Genomic DNA, 23,495 nt, shown 5'->3' with positions numbered 1-23,495 from the left:
GGCCCAAAAAGATGATTACAAATAATAGCTGAATTACATATAACAGATACATAGAATTGTAGTTATTTCACTTATAAAAAAAAAATGATTAAAAGCGCATAAACATGAGAACTTGACGGAACTTGATACTAATAAATAATATGTAATATATGAGAATATATTATCAATGTATGGTATATATTATGTTCTAACAGTGTTTTGACATAAAATACACCTAATAAAAAAAAATTACATGAATATGACAAAGTTGTACAATAATGGAAAATGGTCTGAAAAGCAGTTTTTCTTAAACATAATTTCTTGAATTAATTTATGTATTTATACACTTGGAACTCTTATACAAACTAAAATCGAATAAATCATTATCACGGGTTCTAATACTGTTCCTAAAAGCAGTTCAGAATCATTTTTCTCACTATTGTCACATGAAACAGCTAACTTTGCACTTCTTGACCTTTCATAAAACATTGTCATGCTCATTTTTGTCTGAAATATAAATCATATATAAAATATAAATCATAATAGTGTTACTTGTACATACTTCTAAATGCAATTTAATCATATATCACTTCCACGCAAATGAATAATTGTAATAATATAATTGATGCCACTTATAAAAATGTGAAAACACGTCAGTGTAATTCCACTGTAATACAGAGTTGCCATAATCTTCATATTTTGTCATTTTCCTCAACAAAACTGATCAAAAATGCAGCAAAACGTAGAAGAAACTTACCAAAAGTATTGAAGGGAAAATCAAAGATCATAAGACTTTAAAACAGCATTCATTACATTACAAACTACCCTATTATGTCTATCAATTATGTTGTTTTTTTCTTAAAGGTAAAAGAAAATATGCTGCAATATTGCTACACCACACCATACAGGGATATAAATATTATAGTATGTAACTGTAAGTTAAAATGATGTCCCATGTGCCATATGAAAACTGTATAAACATAAAATAAAAAATTAACCACAAATTTACATTCTGAAAAGCCCAATCCTGCATATAAGATGTTGCCTCCTCATTTCTGAAGTCTTCTCTACTTCCCTAATTCGTCATGAAACACATCCATCCCCCTCAATCGCTCGTGCTGTGATTGTCTTCATATCTTTCCATACATCTCCATTGCTATAACCCATTAATCATTCACACAACATGAAACAGTAATGGAAATAAACCACAATATTGCATAAGCAATTCATTTAAAGTCTCCTCTTTTCCCATCTCTCCATAGCAACGGCTCATCGCCGTGCAAATTTGTAATTTCAAATACGGCCACTATTAAGCATCGCACTCCCTCTCTCTCGCTCACTTGCCCCGCTCTTGCTATCTTTCCCTAATGTAAACAAACGCAGGCAGACTGGCATTAAGCAGCGCAGCTGAAAGCCCCGCCCCTCTCGTAGCTACACGGCCCGCTGGGTATTTCAGCAACTCATTGGAATCTTCAAACAACAAAGATAAACAAGTGTTCCAATTAAGAATTAATTACCGCTCAGACACTCAACTGCTTCTGCTCACTCCGCTGGGAACAGCTCAAACTGCAGGAAACACACACACACATAGCAAAAAAGAAAAGATACAGGGGTCACATAGAGAACATATATAGAAGAAAAGGTGAGTATGAAGGCAGAAGGTATGAGAAAGAGAGAGAGAGATGGAAAAAAGCTAAGAAAATGGCCTGGAGGTATCACCGTCTGGGGCTTAAAACACTCTAACAAGCCCAAAGCAGAATTACACAGCACCTCAGATGTAAGGAAACAGCCACACTGATCCAATTTATAACTGGCTTTCAACACCAAAGAGAGGAGAGGGGCGAAATGGCCTCTTTCAGTACATACTCATTGTGGGTAAAATAGCGTCTACACAGCAAGGCAAATTACTGTTAATAGGTCGTATCTCTGCTGGAACTCACCAAGTACTAAAAGCTACTCTGAGCACAAATATGTCCTGTTAAGGGTTTATTTATGGGGTAAATCCACACACGATGGGTCTGAAAGCGAGTTTTTGATGTAGAAATTAAATGACATCTGTGGTACAGTTTATTACTTACCATCACTGATGTATAAACTCAATCTTCTACAAAAAACATTACCTTTATTGCACCTTGTACCTCATCTTTTCTCCTCCTTTTGCCTATCGTTTTTTTCACTCTTTTGTGTGTGTGTGTGTGTGTGTGTGCGTGCATGCGTGTGTGTGTGTTCTTCGTTAATCATCAGTGTTTGGCCACTTCCACAGGAAGTCCAGGGCTCCAGCATGAGCCGCCTTTCATCTTCTGACCTTTTCTTCCTGGAAGTCTGTGATGTCATGTGTCTCGGTCTTTCTTTACTGACAGGTACTCAGGGACTCTAACAAGCTCTAACTTTAAGAGGTTTTGACTGGATGTCAAAGATGATGAAAAGACAAGTTGAAGGAAAGAGAGAATTTATAGATTAATAATAATTACATTTATTGTTTTACAATATTTACAATAAGGTTCACTTTGTTAACATTAGTTAACAATTTTATTATTACTATTTTAATATTATTATTATTATTTTAGTTAAATGTTAATTTTAACATTTACTAATAGATTTTAATAATCAAAAGGTGTATCTATTAATATTATTCAATGGACCTGAGCTAACATGAACAAAAATTTGAATTTTCATTAACTAACGTTAACAAAGTGTGTACAGTAACAAATGTATTGCTTATTTGTAACAATATATAAATTATAATATATAAATCATTGTCACTTTTGACTAATTTAATGTATTCTTGCTAAATAAAAGTATTCATTTATTTATATATATATATGAAAAATTATATGTGATATAAAAATATTATAACTATAAAATATGCTCTATCCTCCAGCCTCAGTCTCTATGACTTTCCCCCCACAGTGGAAACAGCCATTCAACACTGCGAGAGGCTCCATGTTGAGAGCGCGCTGATGGGTGTGTGTTGGAATCATGTACCCCAGCAGGAGAGCCCAGTTTGGGGCTGTGAGAGTCACCTCTCCCCCCTGCTGTAGAGACATGTCTCATGGAGCTCCAAACAGCAGGGGAGAAACACATGACCTGACCTATCTGAAGGTCAAAACACAAGGGTGATTAAAAAACAACAAAGGTGTCTGGGTCGTGGCCTAGTGGTTATCACATGTGTTGATGCAGGATTTTCATATTATAATTTCCTGTCAACTCAATAATATCTCATCAAAAAATTGCCAAAATGTAAATACATAAACAGAACAAAAACAATCAGATGAAGATAAATTAAGATTTTCTAAATATGAATGTAATGCGGTGAAAAAAATAGACATTATACAGGAGAAATTCCTCACACCAGCTTTAACTTTGGGCCAAACACACCCATACATCTCCCTTGCTCTTTCATCTTCACTATTGACTGCTCACGCTGTGTTTTAGAGAGCACAGAGATAGCTGCTGCCGTCTATTTGCTATAAGCGTTCTTTGCGTCCTATGGTTCTGACATGACAAAGTATTGTTGTTCATATCACACAGAACCACAGGAGGCTGCTTGTCGGGAAGACTGAAAGACTTAAAGTCTTAAATCCCTATAGAGCTTAATCCCTACCTGCCTAAAACACAGTTCAGGTGGATGATCTTGTTGGATGATACAATTTCATCATCAAATTCAAATTCAAATTCATCATATCAAAACACAACAAACTGTTGCTGGTTGCTTTATATGTCAGTCAGACAGTATCTTCTCATATAAGTGGACAGTAGATCTGACTGTTAGCTTGAAGTCAAAAGTCTGGTGCTGCAACACTAACAGGTACTAGGGAACTGACTTAATGTGACTTTTTTCTTTTTTTTTTTTAAAGGAAGGAAGGAAGGGAAGAAGGAAGGAAGGAAATAAATAAATAAATAAATAAATAAATAAATAAATAAATAAATAAATAAGCACCGATAGCTTCGTGGGCAACACACTGACAATATAGTGCCTTTGTGCTTCAGATGACCAGAGTTTAAGGGCCCGGCTCACGGAACTTTCACGTTCCCGTCCCCCCCTCTCTCTCCCACTAATTAATTGGGGTCACACTTTAGATTAGGTTCCAATTCTAACTATTAACTATGACTTTTACCTCAATAAACTCCTAATAAGAGCTTATTAATAGTTAGTAAAGTAGTTAAAGTTTAGGAATTGGGTAGGATTAAGGGATGTGGAATAATGTCATGCAGAATAAATCATTAATATGTGCTTTATAAGTACTAATAAACAGCCAATATCCTATAATATGCATGATAATAAGCAGCTAGTTAATAGTGAGAAATGGACCCTAAACTAAAGAGTTACCTTAATTAATTATCATTAATTGTCATGAAAATTATGTAAATTAATCATACAAGAGTAAGAGTTTCTCAGTTTTATTAAATGGGAATTCCGGCTACAGAAAGGAAAAGTGGTGCATATCCAGGACTAGAATGTTACTCAAAGCTGAAATCCAAATGACACAGCATTGTTCTCCAATGAACAAAGTATTTTCAGGACCTTATGTCAGGTCCTGTTATGGTGGGTATTTATTTTGATATTAAAATAATTTCCACTATGCATGTTTAAAATTTATGAAATGAAATGATTTTTTTTCTCCAGTATATCACTGCGATTTCCAAAATTATTATCTACGAATGAAAAAAAAAAAAAACAGGGGACAGTATATTGGCTAAGTATTTGGGAATAAACACATTTTACCTAAGGACAGCGCTAGAAAACATTGAGATAAGGTTGTGTGAATGGTGCTTTCTCACCTCAGCGATGGGTACGATACCCTGTAGGTCTCTCTGGCTGATGTAGATAGTGGAGATGACTTCGGCAGACGCTCCGGTGGAGGGATACTCTATCTGCCAGCGAATGGACTGCGATGACCGCAGGTTGATGAAATTGTCAATCTCAAAGTCCACCCACATGATCTCATAGAAGGAACCGTCAAGTCTGTTGAGAAAAAAACATGTTGGATGAGGAAGAGAGAGACACTCTAAGATCAAGGAAGATCAAAGGCTTTAGTACTACCACTACTGCCCAAAGACAGATTTTATCCTGTGCTTTGATGCCTATTCACACATCCTCCAGGACAACAGGGGGCAGTATTGCAATTGGTCTCCTACCAAACCTAGTATAAAGCTGTAGCTGTATCTGACTTCTATATAATGGGTGAAAAACAGTATGTGAAAAGAGTAATATGTCCAAATTCACAGTACTCATTAAAGCATAGGCAAAAAGTACCTGAATGACTTACTAATTCTAGGGAGATACTGAAGTGCACATCTGATGGACACTTTACTATCCCATGAGGCCATATGAGAGGGGTTGCGAATGGCAGTAAAGCAGCGCAACTGAAACTGGTAGATCATATGACAATGACAACATGGTCAATGTCCAGATTTCATTCATAAAACACACATTCATACTATATAGAACATACTTCTTTAACATTTTTGAAGTAATTATTTCTTCAAAATAAGCATGCAGGATTTCATTTGACGGTAGGCACAGAGGGGGATTTATTTTTGTATTAAAGCATTTGAGGAAAGACGTCAATAAAACAGCTTGTGAACAATGTCACGTAACGTCACATTTACCTCAGAAAAATTCAATGACCATAAAATTGATAGTTACCTAGAAAAATAACCCTAGAGAGAGGAGCATTTTGATTAATATAAATGCACTATATAACTATGTGCACTTCACACTTCCTTGATGCAGAATTTTCGGACCATCAATGAGAGCAATGCCTACTGAATCTTAGTTAAGTACATAAAGAGTCAACCATGCTCTTTTTCACAGGTGTGCAATCATGTGACTTAAAGTAAAATAAATAAATAAACAAAGCATTTTGCATCCATAATTTATTAAAATGTGTGTGAGCATGTATGCATATACACATTTTAATAATTAATAATTTGGGGGTTTGCTTAATTGTAATGAAAATAATGTCAAAAAAAATAAAATGCTAAAAATTCATGCTCTTTATGGCAAAAAAAATAATAATAAATAAATAAATATATATATATATATATATATAACTGAGTAACATGGAATTTTAACATTAGCCAAACATTTCACAAAAAAAAAGAAGATTACTGATTACTGAATAATTTTAAAACTTAGGTGATGAATAACTGATGAAATTACAAATTTAGGTGACAAATAATTTGTATCCTCATTATGTATAGATTCTAAATTACTGTGTAAGTTTCACTGGAGCGCCTTCTGTTTAATGCACATAAAATATCTCAAAAGATATTAACAATCTGAAGGGTTTCCTCTCTGTAATCACATCCACAGAATGAACTAGAGTGCTTGATTTGCACAGGAAATTAGAGCAATAGAAGCCCATTAAATAAGGTTTATTGTGGGAAGCAATAGTAACAGCCGGTAGACAATGCATCTTAATACAATTAATGAATAACTTGGTGTCTGTGCATTAGTGCGAATGTTAGAAACTGAGAACAAGGGATAAAAAGCAGTCTCAGATGGCACACACAGATTGTTAAGGGCATGCATTCATGCAACCTGTGCACCATAACACATGGAATAGGAGATTTCAGCCAGCTCTTATCATTTTTTTTTTTTCCAATATACATTAGACTGTCATTCTAAGAGTCAGCATGCACAGGTTTTTTTCAGTATGCCAGGAAGCAAAGTCATGTTTACAAGATGAATACACAAGATAGTTTTATTCATGGCACTTAGTAGCAAATAAACAGGATATTTCCAACAACTGTATATGGCTGTGTTTTATGCTAAATAATCTGAAATTCTGATCAAAGACTATTATTTTAATGTGCTATTATTATGCTCTCATTAATTTCATGTTTACACACCCCTAAACAGCACAAAAACAAAATGACCGGTGATTGGTCACTTTAAATGACAATCAGTCTTTTCCCATCTAAGTGGGCAGTTTTTGGCCGAATACACTACAAAGTGGAGCAAACTTTGTGTCTAGAGTGAAAAGTCTTGCTCTGTGATGCACACATACACACAACTAAGCTTCAAGCCTGCAAAATCCATTTCCTTGAATAACAGGAAACTCTTCCTGATTGCTTTCTCTTCTCTTTCTTGTGAATGAACGCACTTGGTTAGATCACAACCTCTCTAAATGCTCCAAGTTGACCTTTGACCTCAGATCAACAGGGGCCAAATAACCACCTCCCCCCTCCATCCTTGTTATGACACCCCCAAAATGAGTTCAATTACACTCGCCCAATCGGCCGCTTGATGGATGTGCTGCTGTCTGACCCCTTCCTCCTTCAAAAAGAATGTTCTAGAAGCAGTAAATGAATCAATAAACCAACAGACAATGCTTTATTGCAGAGATGGCATACGTCTACGGGGAGCGGGGAGAGAGGGAGGGGGCGGCCAGTCAGAAAACGAGAGATAAATAATGTTATGGAGAACGAGAGCAAGGAAAAAAGAATCAGTCACAGTCCCTCTCTGTCTCTTCTGGAAGCGCAATGTCATTTCTCTGAATAGCACGAGCATTTTGTCATTATTCACTCAGAGTTTGAGTCAGACAGCGATCTTGCCCAAACACTCGGCTATGCCGAACAATGAGCCACAGACAAGCAAACCGCATGCACATGTGGTCTCGCACAATTATACGCAAACACAAATGCGCTGAACAGGACTTTCACAGGCGTTAAGAGGATTAGTTATGTAGAAGCAGATGAGAAGTAGAGAGGACAGCAAAGTTACTCTGTATGCAAGGAAAGTTGTTAAGTACTGTAAACGGCTGGATAATAAGCAGGGCAGAAGAGCGTATGGCAAAGGAGAGATGCATTATGGGAATTCTGTGTTGACTCAAAAATGTAAAGTCTGACTCAACCTCATGTTCTAAACTGTATGATTTTCGTTCTTCTACGGAACACAAAAGCGCAAAAGGAGATTTGAGTATTGAATGTTTTGTAGCTCTCAAATCTCATTTGTGTCAATCAAGAACCAATCGTTGACAATAAACCTTCAGATGCCAATTTTAAATGTGCAAATAAAAGTGCAAATGAGAATTTTTTACCAATCGATTCACTGAAAAGTTCTAACGATTCATTAATTTGATTCACTACTTCTTGAACTAATAGTCACAAATGCCTCAAAGAGAGCGGATGTCAAATTTTTCAGAGAATAGCAACTTAAGTTTGGTCTGTTTCTCACACAAAGCTATTGTACAGCTTCAGACAACTTCAGATGGCAATTTAGTGCATTAGTGAGTCATATGAACCACTTTAATGATACCTGAATGGTACTTTTCCCTCCTTTTTGGGGCTTGAAAAATTTTATTGTAATGCCATGGGTAGAAAATGGAAAACGATACCTTCAAACATTTCACCTTTTTCTTTCTGCAGATGAAAGAAAGTCATACAGGTTTGGAGCAGTGTTAATTTTGACACCAAAATTTGATTTAGTTTTAGTCACAGTCTTTCGACTAAAATGCCATTTAGATTTAGTCATATTTTAGTCATCTGAATTGTTTTAGTCTAGTTTTAGTCAACTAAATCCACAGTAGATTTAGTCGAATAAAATCAAATGGGTTTAGTTAAATTTTAATGCATCATTTAAGATTTTCTCTCAAATTTCCCAACACATTATATACCACTGGAGAAAACATCTATTAACCTGTTAATATGAATATTAAAGTTTGAACATGCAATACAGACACATTTAACAGCTGTGACATATAACATGTCTTTATTTATCTTAAAATGAAATAAAACCACTTCTCCTAAAGAAAAACATGGTCTTCTTTTCAATTAATGATATATGCATTCTTTATAACAACTTACATACATCATTCTTCATTCTTTCACGCAGACAAATTTATTTGTATAAATTAAATATAATTAATCCTTATTAAAGCTATTAAAAAGTAGTGAATGCCATTTTCTTTGTTTTTTGTTGTTTAAATAATATTAAGGGCACAGACGGAATTAGGTTTATTAGGCTACTGTCACTTTAAGACAGAATACTGGGATCCAGTACACCGATACACATCCAATATTCTCTCATCTGTTTATATGTTCTCTTAAGACATAACCGACTGTGTTTACGTGAATACTCACCAAAACTGACATTTTGACATAATGTTATGTGTATTTGTCCATTCAGATGCGAAAGAGAGCTCAATTCAGTACCCGTACGCTGTCTGAGAGGAGGCTTTCTGTGTACGCGGCTGCGCGCTTCTGTGTGCACAGAAAACTGGTTTGGAGTGACATGAAGGTAAATTTGTATTAAATTTTACAAATTTAGGTTAAATTTTGCGTAAACTGCTCCTTTAAGAGAAGACTATAGTTAAATATATTACTATAAACAACTGCCTGAAGAGTAAACAGTGAAAACAGCCCCTCTAAAACCAATGACCTATTACATAACCCCTTGTAAATGTAATTAGCATTGCATTTTAGTGTTTTTAAGTGCACGTGATCACATGTCTATTCTCACCCCCTCAGAAACCCTAATGCAATTGAGCAATTATCTTTACTTAAAGTAAATTTGGAGGCATACGAGGAGAAAGTACAGGCACCAGTGAATTGGAGTCAAAACACAAACCTTCATTCAGGATTTTTCAGTCTCTCTCTCAGCCATAATTAATTTAAGCAAAGGGAAGAAGAGAGAAGAGAGGAGTCTCATTGTCCCCGGCTGTATTAATTAGCCATCATCGATCGGTTCAGGGTCTGTGGCCGCCACAGATGCCGAAAAGGCAGGAGTGTTTATCTTATCATGGGTCAAAAACCGAGAGCAGCTGAGAGGAAGACACACAACCATACATCACTTGTCTGTTGTTTAACCTTTGTTGAGAAAGTCGTGTTTTAGAGTGCTGGACAGAGGCAGAGGGGATGGAGAAGTGCAGTCAGACAGATTTAAAGAACCGTTTGTCACCCGTGACGGGTTCACTCAGGTAAACGTGTACTTCAGGACATCACTTAAGAGAGTTCCTCCGCTGGTGTCCACAAAGAGCACGCCAAGGGCTTTCAGTTGTCAAGATGTCTCTAATTAATCTGTCACTGGATTAAAGTATTCTGGAGTCTGGACACATTTGTAAAGCAGTTTAGATTTACATGACATTCTGCTTGAAGAGATTAAAGTTGCGATGTAATGGAAGTAGCAACAGATCTTTTCTTCCGTATTGTGAAAAGATATTAAGAAAAAAGATAGGGTGGGGACTTGGTTCTGTCCATTGTTTTTTTTCAGATTTTAATGTGAGCTAGCAGTCAATTGTAAAAAGTGTCGGTGTTTAAGCAGACTAAGGGTGTGTTCACACTTAATTCATTTAAAACAAACTCTGGTGTGACCGTTCTGTTAGTGCGGTTCATTTGAATAAGTGTGAACGCTGCCATCCAAACCCTGGTGCGCACCAAACAAGTGGACCGAGACCCCTGAAAAGATGGGACTCTGGTCTGGTCCGGTTCGACTGAAATATGAACGCAACATGGACCAAAGACATGTAATCGAACCAAATACAGTCACAAGATGCGACCCTAAAAAGGACAGAATGCTCAAGCATTCTGTTTTTTAATACCTGTTTTAATACCGTTTTTTTTTTCTCATAGTAGTCGTGATGTTGCCCATCACAGTTCAGTGCAGGTATCAGAACCGCATCTCCTCGCAGCAGATCTTTGTTTGTGTCTGTGACAGAGGGATTCCTGCCACTGTTTTGACTCCTTTACACATTTTATAAGCTCCATCATATGTACGCACATACAGCGAGCACATTTATCCCAGCACACGCTGGTGTGAATGCTAACCAGGACTAAATGTATAATTTTCTTTTTTTGGTTCAGACCAAAAGAACCAGGAGACCTGAACTACAAGTGTGAACACACCCTAAATGATTGGAACAGTCTGACATGCGCCACCAGAGAGAAGCCTCATTTGACTGGAAGATCAAGTTATGATATTTTAATTAAAAATGACTAGATAAAAAAAAAAAAAAAAAAAAAGTAAAAAAAGCAACACATGGATGAATCTTTCACAATAAGATAAAATGCATTTATAAAACGGGTATGATCAATTTTCACTTCATGCTGACTTTAAATTGTTATAGATTTTTATGATTTTATTTAGAAAATACGTGCTAAAAATGAGTGATGTCTCAGTGCAAAAGTAGCTCCAATGATACTACAGCAATTTGGTTGGTTGTACAGGTGTTGCTATGCAGTTGCTTTGGTGATATGAGTGGTTTTAAGTACATTGCTAAGTGGTTATCTAATGCACATAGACAATGGAAATCAAAATTGGATTCTTGGATTCAAAATTAAATTTAAATCTGAAAAAATAGGATTATGAATAATCTTAAAGAAACATAGAAATAATAATGAAAAAAAGAATAAGAAATATTTATGCTTCTTGAATGCTGCTGCCATTCAAGCAAAAGGGGCACAAACCGAATTTCAGGTCATCATTTCAATAAAAATGTTTGTAGTAAATAAGGATAAAAAAAAATGCAAAATGGAAGCATTTCAATACTGATCTCATATATAAGTGCGTGAATGTATGCCTATGTGGTCTTGTTCCCATGCAGCAATGAGACAGATCGTTCAGACCCATCTTTGTCTTGGCTCAGACTCAAGTTCGGCTCAGACTCAAGTTCAGCCCAGCGCAGAGGAACAATCACTTCATGGAAGTTTGGTGAGCTAAATTTAGTGCCAGACATTGACCTAATTGCTATTTTACCATGCACAAGCAAGGCAGGTTAGAGAGTCAGCATTCAAAAAGAGAGAGTGTGTGTGTGTGTGTGTGTGTGTGTGTGTGTGTGTGTGTGTGTGTGTGTGTGTGTGTGTGTGAGTGTGAGAGAGAGAGAGAGAGAGAGAGAGAGAGAGAGAGAGAGAGAGAGAGAGAGAGATTGGAAGAAGAACAATGTCATATCCTCGTTACTGACCGCTGGCTACCGGCCAGAACTAAAGCTGTCATGGGACAAAGAACGAGAGGGTAAAAAACAGCGAGCATGAAAGAGAGTGGGAGAAAGAAAGAGAGAGAGAGAGGGAGGCAGCAGAATGTGTCAGGAGATTCGCGGTTGCAGTTGCGTTCCAGTATGTAGCACTCGGTAACCGCAGTGACAGACGGGTGGAGCACAGCGGTCTGACGCTAAACCGTGCAGAGGTCCGTTCGGCTACATTGCCTTATCATACACACCACACAATAGCATGCAAGTGTGTGTGTGTACGCGTGCATGCACGCGTGTGTATGGCCTTGCCAACAGAGCCAAGAGAGTCTTCACACGCTATAGAGTCCAAAAGAGACAGAAATGTCATGCTAGCGATCTTTCTTTTTCCTCTTTCACCTTCATTCTCTCTTTCTCCACCTCTCTGCTCTGTCAAGAACACAATGCCTCTTTCGACGCTGTCATTTCCCCATAGAGATTCTCTGTGGTATTTAGGTCATAGTGAATTTGAATGCAGCCTCGTAAAGCATATTCACTCCACAAAAACCCCCACTGACTGCTCAAGAGGGTTCATATGCAGTGCTCGGTCTGTACTGGAAAACACAAGAAGTTTCATTAAAAAACAATCAAGCCTATTAACTGTGAGAGTGTAAGTAAATTCAGACAGATGTGATGACAAAGGAAATATATTTTAACAGGCAACAGCTGTGTATTTGCTGAGGCAAGGCGGATCACTGAATGATTTGCCGAAGTTTGTGTTTTAGCAGTGGACAGCTCCATCTCCAATCACAGACCTGCAATATGGTTAGAACTAAAAAGGTGGATTGTGGTTCAGCAAGGCATCCTTTGAGACCCCCTTAATCACAACTGTAAGATGTACATAATGTTTACAGTAAATAATGAGAAAAATTGAAAAAATAGCGATTCAACATTTTTTGTTTTTGAAAGAAATTATTACTTTCATTCAGCAAGAATGCATTAAATTAACCAAAAGTGACAGTAAAGACATGTATAATGTTACAAAAGATTTTTAGTGTAAATAAATGCTGTTCTTTTGAGCTTTCTATTTATTACAGAATGAAAAAAAATGTATAATACTAAAATATATTAAAATATTAAGCAGCTCAACTATTCAATATTAGTATTATTTTTCAATATTATCATGTGATCATATCATGATCAACAGATCATGTGGATCATACGACACTGAAGACTGGATTAATTCAGCTTTGTCATCAAAGAAACAAATTCAATTTTAAAATATATTAAAATAGAAATGGTAATAATATTTCACAAACATTTTGGTTTTACTGAATTTTTGATCAAATAAATGCAGCCTTGGTGAGCCTAAGGGACTTCTTTTAAAAATATTTAAAAAAAAATTGTACCATATATTGTATATATACCGTTGTGTATATATATATATATATATATATATATATATATATATACTGTGCTGCTTGAAAGTTTGTGAACCACTTGCAGAATCTGTGAAAATGTGAATAATTGTAACAAAATAAGAGGGATCATACAAAATGCATGTCATTTTTTATTTAGTACTGTATTGAATAAGATATTTTACATAAACATAAAGACAAAAAAATAGTTGAATTTATAAATATGACCCCATTCAAAAGTTTATGAACCCTTGATTCTTAATACTGTGTGTTTTTACCTGGATGATCCACGACTGTTTTTATGTTTTGTGATGGTTGTTCATGAGTCGCTTGTTTGTCCTGAGCAGTTAAACTGCCCAATATTCTTCAAAAAAATCCTCCAGGGCCCAAAAATTCTTCAGTTTTCCAGCATCTTTTGCATATTTGAACCATTTCCAGCAGTGACTGTATGATTCTCAGATCCATCTTTTCACACTGAGGACAACTGAGGGACTCAAACACAACTATTAAAAAAGGTTCAAACATTCACTGATGCTCCAGAAGGAAACACGATGCATTAAGAGCTGAGGGGGTGAAAACCTTTTGAATTTGAAGATCAAAAGAATATTGTACTTAATTTGTCTTCTGGCAAACATTTAAGTGTCTTCTGTTGCTTCCAAAGGGCAGTACTAAATGAAAAAAAAAAAAATGATATTTAAACAAAATAAGAAAAATTTGGACATCTTTATCCTGTTCAAAAGTTTTCAGCCCTGACTCTTAATGCATCGTGTTTCCTTCTGGAGCATCAGTGAATGTTTGAACCTTTTTTAATAGTTGTGTTTGAGTCCCTCAGTTGTCCTCAGTGTGAAAAGATGGATCTAAGAATCACACAGTCACTGCTGGAAAGGGTTCAAATATGAAAAAGATGCTAGAAATCTGAAGAATTTTTGGGACCTGGAGGATTTTTCTGAAGAATATTGGGCAGTTTAACTGTTCAGGACAAACAAGGGACTCATGAACAACCATCTAAAAACAAAACAAAAAAAACAGTCGTGGATCATCCAGGTAACCACACACTGTATTAAGAATCAAGGGTTCACAAACTTTTGAACGGGTCGTTTTTATAAATTCAGCTATTTTTCTTGTCTTGTGGACCATATGTAAACATTTTTTTATGTAAAATATCTTACTCAGGACAGTACTAAATGAAAAATAGCATGCATATTGTATGATCCCTCTTATTTTGTTAAAATTATTCACATTTTCACAGATTTTGCAAGGGGTTCACAAACTTTCAAGCAGTACTGTATATATATATATATATATATATATATATATATATATATATATATATATATATATATATATATATATATATATATATATATATATATATATATATATATATATATAGATAGTGTTTTTTTAAAAAGTTGCCAGCCACCGCCAGCATTTTTTATCCTTTTCACAAAAATTTTATAGCCACCAGAACATTTTGTTTTTATGAATGTCTGAACTTGCGATATATCAAAAGAAAACAGAGCCTCTGTTTTTAAACAGCAAAAGTTTTTTTTTTATCAACACTTGTGTGAATGTAAGTTTCATTAAAAAAAAAGCAACATTTTGAACACAAAGCTAAGAAAATCACATTTTTATCAAAGACTACAACGTGCATAAGCAATGCTTTAATCGCTTGTTTCTGTTTCTTTTTTGTCTGTGTTTTGATCCGGAGATTCCGTACTCTTTCAGAAGCTGCGTAATAGCGCCCCTACCGTATAACACTGAACATGGATACATCATTCACACAAAATAAATGTACTTGAAGGCAAGCAAAAGTCTCTGAGATCATAATTTTTAGAAAGTAGATTTTAAACTTGACCCTTTTTTTTTTCTTGTTTTAAGCATAAATTTACAGTGAAAGCTACAGTAAGCAGTTCAGTAAGCACTGTTAGTGCTGAATAACATTTCTCATTCCTTTATTTTTTCACATCGTGTCAAAAGTCATTGGCTCACATTCAAGTACTGTCTGTCTGTATCAGCTTTACTTCTGTAGTGGCTGGATTCCATCTCTCTGCTGTTTGTCCATGCTGGCATCCGTCAAGACAAACACTCAATTTGGGTCTAGAAGTAACATAATGGTCTCACAAATTATCCATTGTAACAAATTTTGAACAAATTCAGGTACTTGCTAGAATGGCACAGATGTGTGAACAGCTTATTCAAAGATTTTTATAATAGAGATGATGGTGACTAGTTATTATTCAGGAAAGAGAGAATAGAACATAAACCAGATTCAATCCTTTGTCAACCATACAAGTACCATGGCTCAATGGTGACCGCTGGCTGCACTTATCTTATAACACTACTTATTTTTGTGTGAGGCAACTGCATGTCATATTTTTTTATGTATGCTACACACCCATAACAAGCTGATTTTGAATAAATTATACAGAGTAAGCGAGCAATGTGACAATACTAGAATGCTCCCATCCCATTATAATCGCTAAAGCTGTCACCGCAAGTTTACACTGTTTCACATGACTATAAGTTCAGGGCGAGCTCACTGACTGTCCACAAACAGACTCCCATTATAACAAACAATGTCTACACTGCACAATAAATCTCTTATTTACACTGTGTCTACGCTTTGTTTATTATAATGAGAGTGTTCTAGTTTTGTTGTGTCTCGTTTCCAGTGTTTGCGGTCTGCATTGCAAGCGAGCAGTGCAACAACAACCAAATTCAAAATAATTCAGAATTATGCCAATTATGAAAAAAAAAAGACATTTCTTAAGCAATCAAGCACTTTGTGTGCTACCACAATAGGCCTTTGATTCACCACTGCATTCATACACACAACGGACAAGTCTGTGATTGCAAAAGTCTTTACAAAATGACATTCACAGCAGGGCTGCACGATATATAATTTTTGCATCAATATCGATATTGCTTGATAGTCACATCGCAGGATGCGCGATGGCAAGTATAGGGATTGTAGTTGTTCCAGGCCCCACGGTTAATTGCAAAGTTTAACCAACATAGATCGTAATTGTATAATTTGCAAGTGTTTTAGCCCCTGTCAGTTTAAACATTCAAATGATTTTAAACCATTTAAGCACAAGAGGACACGAAAGAGAACTTAATTTGGAACTCGCACGCTGTTTTCTGTGCGCACACACAGAGCCAGAACGTGAACACAGAATTGCATTCCCTTTCGCATCTATTTGTGCTTAAATGGACACACACATGCAAAATTTTGTCAAAATGCACGTCTCATCCAGCATCTTTGTAAACACAGTCACTTATGGCTTTACGTGAACGTAAGCAATTGAGAAAGAAAACGGATGCGTATCGTTATACTGGATCTGTGCATGCATAGTGATAGCAGCCTATAAATAACTGCTGCTGTCTGTGTCATTAATGTTAATCAAACAACCAAATACAAAGACAAAATCACTTTTGTAGATTTTAACAAAGTTTAATTATATTTAATTTATACAGCGAAGACTATGCAGTGTTATTCAACATTTGATTTTTCAATTTCTGTACCTAAACACTGTTAGACTTACCTGAAAAACATCTTTGTTCAATTGTATATATATCATCATATCGCAATATATATTGCAGAAAAACAAAATATCGCTTTTTTTTTAATCATTTTTTCTAGCCCTAATTCACAGTAGCTCACCTTATAAGAAGCACCTGCCCTAAACACTGTGCCGCAGCTCCAACATATACATGAAGAGTGCTTGAACAGCATTAGTGATTCATGTAAAGAGAAGTACTCATCACCCTGATAAAGTGTTTGAGAGCTATTTGTGAGCTAGTGTCCAGCACACGCAGCTGAAGAAGTTTATTACAGCCCCTGTGCTCAAGGGTTTGGAAATTCACCAAGGCCAGTAAGTCAGCAGTGTGCTCTCTTCTGTATCGAAAGGACAGATCTACTGTAAGAGCGAGTGTGTCTGTGTGTGACAGCTTGAATAGCCCTAAATCAGATGTCCTCTCTCTCCCTTTGTAACGCCCACTCACTGCTAATGGCTTTGAAACTCAGCCAAGGTTTTGCCCGGGTCTTTGTTAAATCACGCACATAAACAGAAATTCTGATGCACATATACAGGCAGCAAAGTATATGCATGAGTACACATGAAACAGGTGAGAAAATATGACTATGGGGGAAAAAGAAGTCAAATAAACTTTTCAAAAGTTTCATCTAGACAAATTTGTCAACCTCACATACCATATAGTTTCAGATAGATAGATAGATACATAGATACATATGTATACATACATAAATACATATACATACATATATACACTGATGAGAATATTGCTTCAGAATAGATTATATTTACAACACAAAAATTCAATTTTTTCCAGACAAGTAACTTTTTTCTCAGGTGAATGACCGATTTATTTGTCTGAAGGACAAGCATATGACAAGGCTTATTGTCGAGCCCTGAAGATGGATGGATGGATGGATGGATGGATGGATGGATGGATGGATGGATGGATGGACGGACAGATGGATGGACGGAAGGACAGACGGACAGATAGATAGATATCAGTGAGGAGTATTGGATTGATGGATTAGGTATCACAGCAGTAAAGAGATAGATCGTTTATGGCATGTAGCGGATGGATAGTTTCAGACAGACAGATAGACAGAGTGATAGATAGACAAGCAGACAAACAGAATCAGCGAGGAGTATTACATGGATTCAAGGTATTGCAGGAAACAACAGTTCTCTCTCTCTCTCTCTGTTTCTCTGTGAGAGGTGAACAGTTTTCAGATATGCACACACTCAGGTGGGTAAAGCGTTCGACAGCCATCAAACAATCAGCGGCGCGGTGCGACAGGCCAGGGCCGGATCACAGGCGGCCGAGCATGAAGGAGGAAACGGAGCTGTCACAATTCCACTGTCATTCCCACAGAATTTTCTCTCTTCTCTAACACGCGCACTGTCATGCTGACCTGCCTTGTCAGCTAAACTTCCCATGATGCACCCCATCCTCCTCCTCACTCCATAATACCTTCCCGCTTGCCTTCAATATGACCTGTCAATCATCACCATAGAAACCAGGTAGTCCACGTCGCCTCTAATCAGTGAGTGTGACTAACTGATCAACAGCTCTGTTCTATCCAGTCCAGCACTGCGGGAAACCGCAGTCGGTCCACAGCAGTCCCCTTCAGAGAGATTACAAAATGACCTTTCACACTACAAATGGCGGACTTTACACTACAGTTTCGGAGTTGCTTTTTAACTATACGTGTGAACAAAAAGTTTTTGGACACTTAAAGGGGACCTATTATGCCCCTTTTCACAAGATGTAAAAGTCTCTGGTGTCCCCAGAATGTGTCTGAAGTTTCAGCTCAAAACACCTCACAGATCATTTATTACAGCTTGTCAAATCAGCCCGTATTTGGGTGTGAGCAAAAACACTCAATTTAAAGGGACACACACAAAACATTTTTGTGTGTGTCCCTTTAAATGTAAATGAGCTGCTGCTCCCAGCCCCCTTTTCAGAAGTGGGCAAAGCTTTAACAGCTCTCGCTTCAGTTACTCAATAACAACAAAACTGGAGAATCTCACGCAGCCAAAATGCTCATGAATGCGACGTTCAACTTTACTTGCTCAAACCAGAGTCGGACACTGATTCAACTCATCGACTAGCATGTGCCGTCATGTTAATCTTTTGTGCAAATCCAGCATTGACTGCTGTGGCTCACTCAGGGCAGTTTCTATGCTAATAGAGCAGATCATCACCAGTCATGGTCGAGGCTTCCCCCTACTCTTACATAATCTGGAATCCGTTCATTTGGACAGACTGTTTATGATTTATGGGAATTATAAAAAAGGAGTGGGTGGATTTTCACCATTATAGGCTGATTGTTTACACACACTGTGGACACACATCTGTGTTCAAACACCTTATAAAAGTGAATTTTGCATAATAGGTCCCCTTTAAGTCACAAAAATGTATACATTTAATTGCATTAGATATTAAAATATCAAACTAAGTGGCATCTTGTGGATCTTAGAAATTTTCTCAGAACTAACTCCACCTTTTTAGGCCATTTTTTCCCCCCCAATGACTTTTAATTAAAACTGCAGTCTGTAACTTTTGGCGCTGTAGCGGATTCATGTTGTACATTCTCATTATATAATTTTTGTAAATTTTGAACACAAAAAAAAAAGTTACAGACAGCAGCTTTAACTATTTTTTTTTATATTTATCATTTAAAACTTAACATTGTATGCTCAAAAAAAAGTTTTTTTTAATTTTGTTTGTTTGTTTGTTTGTTTTTGTTATAATAAACTCCACTGTTTAATATTTTATCTAATGAATGACATTCATACATTTTAAGCATGCCTAAAGTCTCCAAATACTTTTTGGGGGCCACTGTATTTTAAATAATGAATCACATATACAAATATTTCACTGTTTTACTGTATTTTTTAATAAAATAAATGCAACCTTAGTGAGCATTAAAGACATCTTTCAAAAACATAAAAATCTCACCAACCCCAATCTTTTGAATAGTAGAGCATAATATGTGCAAAACATATACGTATAGTGTAACTAGCCCTGCATATATTTAATTTATGGCATACAACTATAAGAATGAATATACTAAATGGATCCATAATCCATATTCTCTTATGATCATTTTCTTGTGATCTTTCTCATTTGCAAGTCGCTTTGGAAAAAAGCATCTGCTAAATGAATAAATGCAAATAATCCACATCATTGTTCTGTGTTGAACAGAGTGGAAACTAGCACAGATACAGTGTAAAGGTTTTCAAAGGGGAAAAAAAAGAGATAAATCAGTGTGTGTTTTACCAGCAGGTTTGTTTGTTTCTGTGTGTGTTCTGGCTTATTTAATGCACTCCTGCGCAGTGGGAGTCACTCTGCCCCCTCTGTGCTGCTCTTGACCGCTGTGGCCTCCGGCACTGGCGCTTGTTTTCAGTGTTTTTGGCTGGGCTAGTGCTTTTCCTCCTCTCTTTTCATCCTCCTCTCCTCATCTGCATTCTTTATTGTGCTCTGATTGGTGACCGCTGACCTTTAGAGTGGAGAAGACTTCCTATCCAAGAAACACGCCCGTATCTCATCACACACACACACATTTAAATATATGCATTCTGTCACTCTGTGATTTCAAGTGGCTGTCACACTTGTTTACACGCCACCGCATATAATAAGAGGATCAAAACAAAGGCAAAAAAATAAACGTGCACACATACGAGGACTGTCTGAGAAACAAACATGCAAACTAAAAAAGCACAGGCAGGGTCAACAGGCATTAAAGCCCACTCACCGTCTGTCACAAAGCGCTCTGTATTTTGAGGCTCGGCTGAAAATTCTGTCATCATTTACTCACCCTCATGGTATTTTTCTGTTGTCTTTTGTCATGCTTGGTGCTTTACAGTCACTGGTCACTGCCTAATTTCATTGCACTGTATGAAAAAGAGCAGCATGAACATTCCACCAATCATCTCCTTTTGTGTTCTACATAAGCCAGTCAGTCAGTCATGCAGGTTTGAAACACAGTTTATTAAAATTATTAAGGTTTCTATTGTTGTTGCTTCATTACTGTTATATTTCTGCACACTACTTAACTCCACAAATACATTTCTAAATTTTTTAGCTTTAAAGGAATATTCCGGGACAAATATAACTTACAGGGTTAGTTTTACATCCGTAAGACCTTCGTTGATCTTCGGAACGCAAATGAAGATATTTTTGTTTAAATCCAATGGCTCCGTGAGGCCTACATAGGGAGCAATGACATTTTCTCTCTCAAGATCCATAAAGGTACTAAAAACATATCTTCAGGAAGATTCGGAACGTAATGAATCAGTGTGTCGAATCATGATTCGGATCGCGTGTCAAACTGCTGAAATCACGTGACTTTGGCGCTCTGAACTGCGGATTCGATACACTAATTCATAATGCTCCAAAGCTTCCTGAAGCAGTGTTTTGAAATCGGCCATCACTAAATAATTCGTTATTTTGTTTTTTTTGGCGCACCAAAAATATTCTCGTCGCTTTATAATATTAATATTGAACCACTGTACTCACATGAACTGATTTAAATATGTTTTTAGTACCTTTATGGATCTTGAGAGAGGAAATGTCATTGCTCCCTATGTAGGCCTCACGGAGCCATCGGATTTCAACAAAAATATCTCAATTTGCGTTCCGAAGATTAACAAAGGTCTTACGGGTCTGGAACGGCATGAGTAATAAATGACAGAATTTTCATTTTTGGGTGAACTAACCCTTTAAGCTCTATCGCCAGCACTTGATTACATGATTACAGTTATGCATTTGCAATGAAAGCCTACAATAAGGCAATCATACACCATACACATCATTCAACAGATTTTAAATGTTTTTGAAATAAGTCTCTTATGCTTACCACAGCTGCCTTTATTTGATCAAAAATACAGTACAGTAAAAAAATACAGTAAAACAGTAATATTGTGAAATATTTTTACAATTTAAATAACTGTATTGTATTTTAATATGTATTAAAATGTAATTTATTCCTATGATGGAAAAGCAGAAATTTTAGCATCATTACTCCAGTCTTCAGTGTCACCTGATCCTTCAGAAAGCATTCTAATATGCTGCATAGGTGCTCAATAAAAATATTTCTTATTATTATCTTATTATTATGTTAAAAACAGTTGTGCTGCTTAATATTTCTGTGGAAACTTTGATATTTTTTAAGGATTCTTTGATGAATAGTAAGTTCAAACATTATAAATGTCATTTGACCAATTTAATGCACCCTTGCTGAATAAAAGTATTAATTTCTTTAAAAATAAAATCTTACTGACCACAAATTTTGAATAGTAGTGCAAATTATCACACCATTTCAAAATTATAGCCATTATACTTAACATTACATGTTAAATGAGACAGCATGGTTTACTCACTAACAAAGCTTATAAAGTTATATTAAATTTTTCATTTCGTAATCATGTAAAATCAGTAATACTCCAATCCATCGAACGGATGTGATGTAACAATACACTTTTTAATGGAGCAAAACTCACAGGAATTACATCAGTAACACATAACCAGAACTTTATCTCAAAGAATGATTCATACAATTTTGATAAAATAATCATTTTTTACTGAAAAGTGCTTCAACAAAAATAAAAGCTTCATATTGTTGCTTTAAAACCATCCGGTATTTGCCCTTATGACTTCACTCAAGAGTGTATTACTGTACTGTACATGTGTTTTCTTTTGTTTTTACAAACTGAAGGACAAGTTATAAGGAATTAAGAAATCAACAATGATGCTGATAGAGCTCAAGTTGTATTTAACCTAGCATATTCCTTTAAATCCTTCAAAACAATCACTAACTTCCTCTGACTTATTAAGGTCTGTGTTTCGGCAACAACGACAGCTCTTTTCGTGCAGCCTCTAGTCTAACAACCTGTCCTCTTTCAGGCAGCAAAAAAAGCAGAATCAACAGAATCTGCACACACACATACATACCACTCAAACTCTCACTCTGAAATGACCCAAAAGGTCAAGGTTAGGGCCCCGCTGGGACTGTCCTCATCAGTGCCTGAGTCAAAGTTAATGGCAAAATAGATCTAAAGGGTGAAGTATGCTGTCCAGTGGTTAGGAAGCACATTCAAACACACACACACACACACACACACACACACACACACACACACACACACACACACACACAAGGAATGTGTGAATATTTTTCTTGGCATAGTTTGCAGGATATAAGCCATTTAGAATGAGTCTGCCTGCACAAGTCTACAAGGGCAGAAGTGATCAATAGAAAACGAGAACTGTGCAGAAAGAGAGAGATCTGTAAAACAGCAGCTCTAAAAAGACAATATTGAGCTCAAGTCAGTTCAGTATTAGTTCGGGTCAGTTTTTTGACAATGGTGAAAACTCACCAATCTTTGCATAAATAAAAGATCTGTATTATGAGCAAAAAAAAAATCTTTCAAGCACCATTATGTGTCAGCACTTGACCTTATGTAAAAAATTAACCAATAATAAAATAATTAAAATAATCAAGCCCCGGTTTACGCTGCCTTATCAGTATTTTTATTTTATTATTAATATTTAAACTTTTTTAACACCGCTTGTTTACTACACTGCACTATTTCTGTTATATATACTGTTTGCTCTGATTTGGCAAAACTAAGCAAACAAAATTGACAATTTAATTTAAAAATTAGAT

General features: G+C 36.1%; 1 protein-coding gene across 3 annotated transcripts in view; it reads right to left on the bottom strand.

The window, feature by feature from the left end:
• Positions 1-23,495, bottom strand: part of si:dkey-215k6.1 (transmembrane protein 132C) — a 215,763-nt gene that overhangs the window by 44,054 nt on the left and 148,214 nt on the right. For all 3 annotated transcript variants that reach the window (XM_051894969.1, XM_051894971.1, XM_051894970.1), the window contains one exon: positions 4,762-4,945. In XM_051894969.1, the coding sequence (XP_051750929.1) occupies positions 4,762-4,945 (184 nt within the window). The remainder of the gene's footprint in view (positions 1-4,761; positions 4,946-23,495) is intronic.

The sequence above is a fragment of the Ctenopharyngodon idella genome, chromosome 5, assembly GCF_019924925.1.
Source record: "Ctenopharyngodon idella isolate HZGC_01 chromosome 5, HZGC01, whole genome shotgun sequence".
NCBI lineage: Eukaryota > Metazoa > Chordata > Actinopteri > Cypriniformes > Xenocyprididae > Ctenopharyngodon > Ctenopharyngodon idella.
Note: the sequence above shows the minus strand (reverse complement) of the source record. Positions and strands in the feature narration are given on the sequence as shown.